General features: G+C 36.6%; 1 protein-coding gene across 1 annotated transcript; it reads left to right on the forward strand.

Annotated features, from left to right (window-relative positions):
• The first annotated feature begins 240 nt into the window (after nucleotides 1-240).
• LOC123306596 lies at nucleotides 241-1959 on the forward strand. The gene has a single exon (XM_044888668.1). It carries the CDS (start codon nucleotides 241-243, stop codon nucleotides 1957-1959), a length of 1719 nt encoding a protein of 572 aa, XP_044744603.1.
• Nucleotides 1960-2778: the final 819 nt, after the last annotated feature.

Raw genomic sequence — 2778 nt, forward strand, 5'->3', positions numbered from 1 at the left:
CAAGAAATTACGGCTGTCTTCCTCGACATACAGAAAGCATTTGATTTAACCTGCCGATTCAAGATACTGAAAACTCTGAGATCATGGAACATTAATGGTAGAATGTACCGATATATCAAGAACTTCCTCACACAAAGAGAATTTCAGGTAAGAGTGGGAAATGAGCTCTCCGAAATCCACACACTTGAGAACGGGGTCCCACAGGGATGTGTAATCAGCACAACATGATTCATAATAGCCATGAATGATATAATGGACATAATCAAAACACCAGTCAAAATATCAATCTACGCTGACGATCTCCTGATATACTGCAGAGGCCACAAGGGACAAACTGTAATAAAACTTCTACAGGATGCCATCAACAATCTTGAAAATTGGGGAAAAACTACTGGTTTCACCTTCTCAACATCCAAAACGAAAATGATGTCATTCACGAAAAAAACTCCAAGAATCCATCACTTGGAGCTATACGGTAACCCCATCGAAAATGTTACGAACCACTGCTTTCTAGGAATGATATTCGACTCCAAATTGACGTGGAAAGCACATATTGAGAGGTTGAAAACAGATTGTCTTAAACGATTGAACATCATGAAGGCATTAGCAAACAGTCAATGGGGAGCTGACGAGCAAACACTTCTTACAATATACCGTACTCTTATTAGATCTAAACTGGATTATGGATGTATCATATACGCTTCAGCCAGCAGAACCACGCTCGAAAAACTCAATTCCATACAGAACACTGCATTAAGATTGGCGACTGGTGCCCTGAGAGCAAGTCCCTCATTGAGTCTGCATCGAGAAACAGGTGAACTGCCGTTACATCTTAGAAGACAATCCCTGCAACTTACTTACGCAGCGAGAATAACTGCAGATACAACCAACCCAGTAAGAATTTCACTCTGCCAGAAAAGATATAGTGAGACATACAATCGATATCCCAAACTTAAAACTCCCCTATACTATAGAATACACCAACAAATAACTCAAAATCAAATATTACAAGTTATGACCCATAAAACAACCTCTGAAGCCCCCTGGAACATACCCTCTCTCATCTGTGATGATTCCTTGGCCAAACAAACAAAATCAGACATGTCCCCTCAAATAGTACAAAAAATGTTTCTTGAAAAGTTGAACTCCATTATACATGACTGTACTTTTTACACTGATGCCTCTAAAACAGAAGATAGTGTTGGTTGTGCATTTACTACTCTCGAACACACAAAGAAATTCAAACTCCCAATAACCAGTAGCATATTTACCGGAGAATTATATGCAATTCATCAAGCAATGAAACATATTGAGGAGAACGCATACATTAACAACGTTATCTGCACTGATTCCCTTTCATCACTTCAGTCAATAAAATCACGTACTATATCCAATCCATTAGTCAGAAAAATTTTAGACACCAACACAACAATTTCTCAGCAAGGTAAAAAAGCTGTCATATTATGGATCCCATCACATATGGGAATACCTGGTAACGAAAAAGCTGATCGAGAGGCAAACGATGCCAGATATTCAGGGACATGTGTAAACGACATAACTAATTATGACCTCAAAAGCTTCTGTAGGAGAACCGTCATAGGTGAGTGGAACGTAAAATGGAATCAAACACCTTCCAAGCTGAGACTGATAGATCCAACCATCCAAAACCACACCTCGAATTGTATCACTAACAGGAGAGATCTAATTATACTACGGAGGCTACGAATCGGGCACACCTTGACTACACATGCATACATGTTTAATAGAGAGGACGCTCCTGTATGCTCCCATTGTGGTGTCCATCTCACAGTTCTGCATATTTTGGTCCAGTTTCCAGGTTTAAACACCGAAAGAAAAGCCCACAATGTTCCCCAGAAGATAGAAGAGGCCCTCAACATTAACAACCCACAGGTGGCAAATACCCTCAACTTTATCAAGGATACCAACATTAGAGTATAATTGGTTTATTTTATACCTGAATGTAATAGTGTAATCGATTAATGTAACAGGCGCTAATGGCCTAGTTGTCGAAGCGCATATTCTAATAAAAAAAAAAAAAAAATTAATATGAAATATTGCTATAACATTGGTCTAGAAATTTTTGTTTTTTCAAGTGGTGTGTTTTCAACAATCACTGTCGAAAAGATAATTCGAAAACATCTCACAGCAGTTCGGTAAACTATGAAAACGAATGGAATGGTCTCTTGTTCAAAATATACCTACAAAAGATTAGTGCACTGTTGTAGTAGCACTGGAAAGAATATACCCATCATGTTCATACCTGTTCTCCAAAAAAAATTTGAAAATCCAAAAGATATTATTTATTCATTTATTTCTACAAATTACGTGCAGCATGTGAAGAAACAACCTATCTCATCTCAATTCCAAAATTAATATTTATATGCTGGATATATAATAGAATCAAATCCTATTATGTCTCATAGGACTACTATGAAAACACGAGATATGAATTATTCACCTACAGTTATACATCCATAGCATTTCCTTTTCAATGTGAACAATTTCACTGAAGAATCCCTGCGACACACAAATAACTAATTAAACGTTCAATATCTGCTCTTCACTTTCCGTAATCCACTATTCAAAGGAAAAAAATGACTCAAAAAAACAAATGATAATAAATTTAATAAAAATCCACTAACAAAAACAACAGCGTAACTTCCCAATAAACATTGATACATCTCAATAATATATAATAGCTGAAACATTCAACTTGGTACATGAAACAATATGTATTACTTAAATTGTCTATGTCAC

Source organism: Coccinella septempunctata, chromosome 1 (assembly GCF_907165205.1).
Source record: "Coccinella septempunctata chromosome 1, icCocSept1.1, whole genome shotgun sequence".
In the NCBI taxonomy this organism is placed as follows: domain Eukaryota; kingdom Metazoa; phylum Arthropoda; class Insecta; order Coleoptera; family Coccinellidae; genus Coccinella; species Coccinella septempunctata.

Bases quoted from the DNA above. Each gene is read 5' to 3' on its own strand.
- LOC123306596 (XM_044888668.1), top strand. From the start codon at position 241: ATGAATGATATAATGGACATAATCAAAACACCAGTCAAAATATCAATC.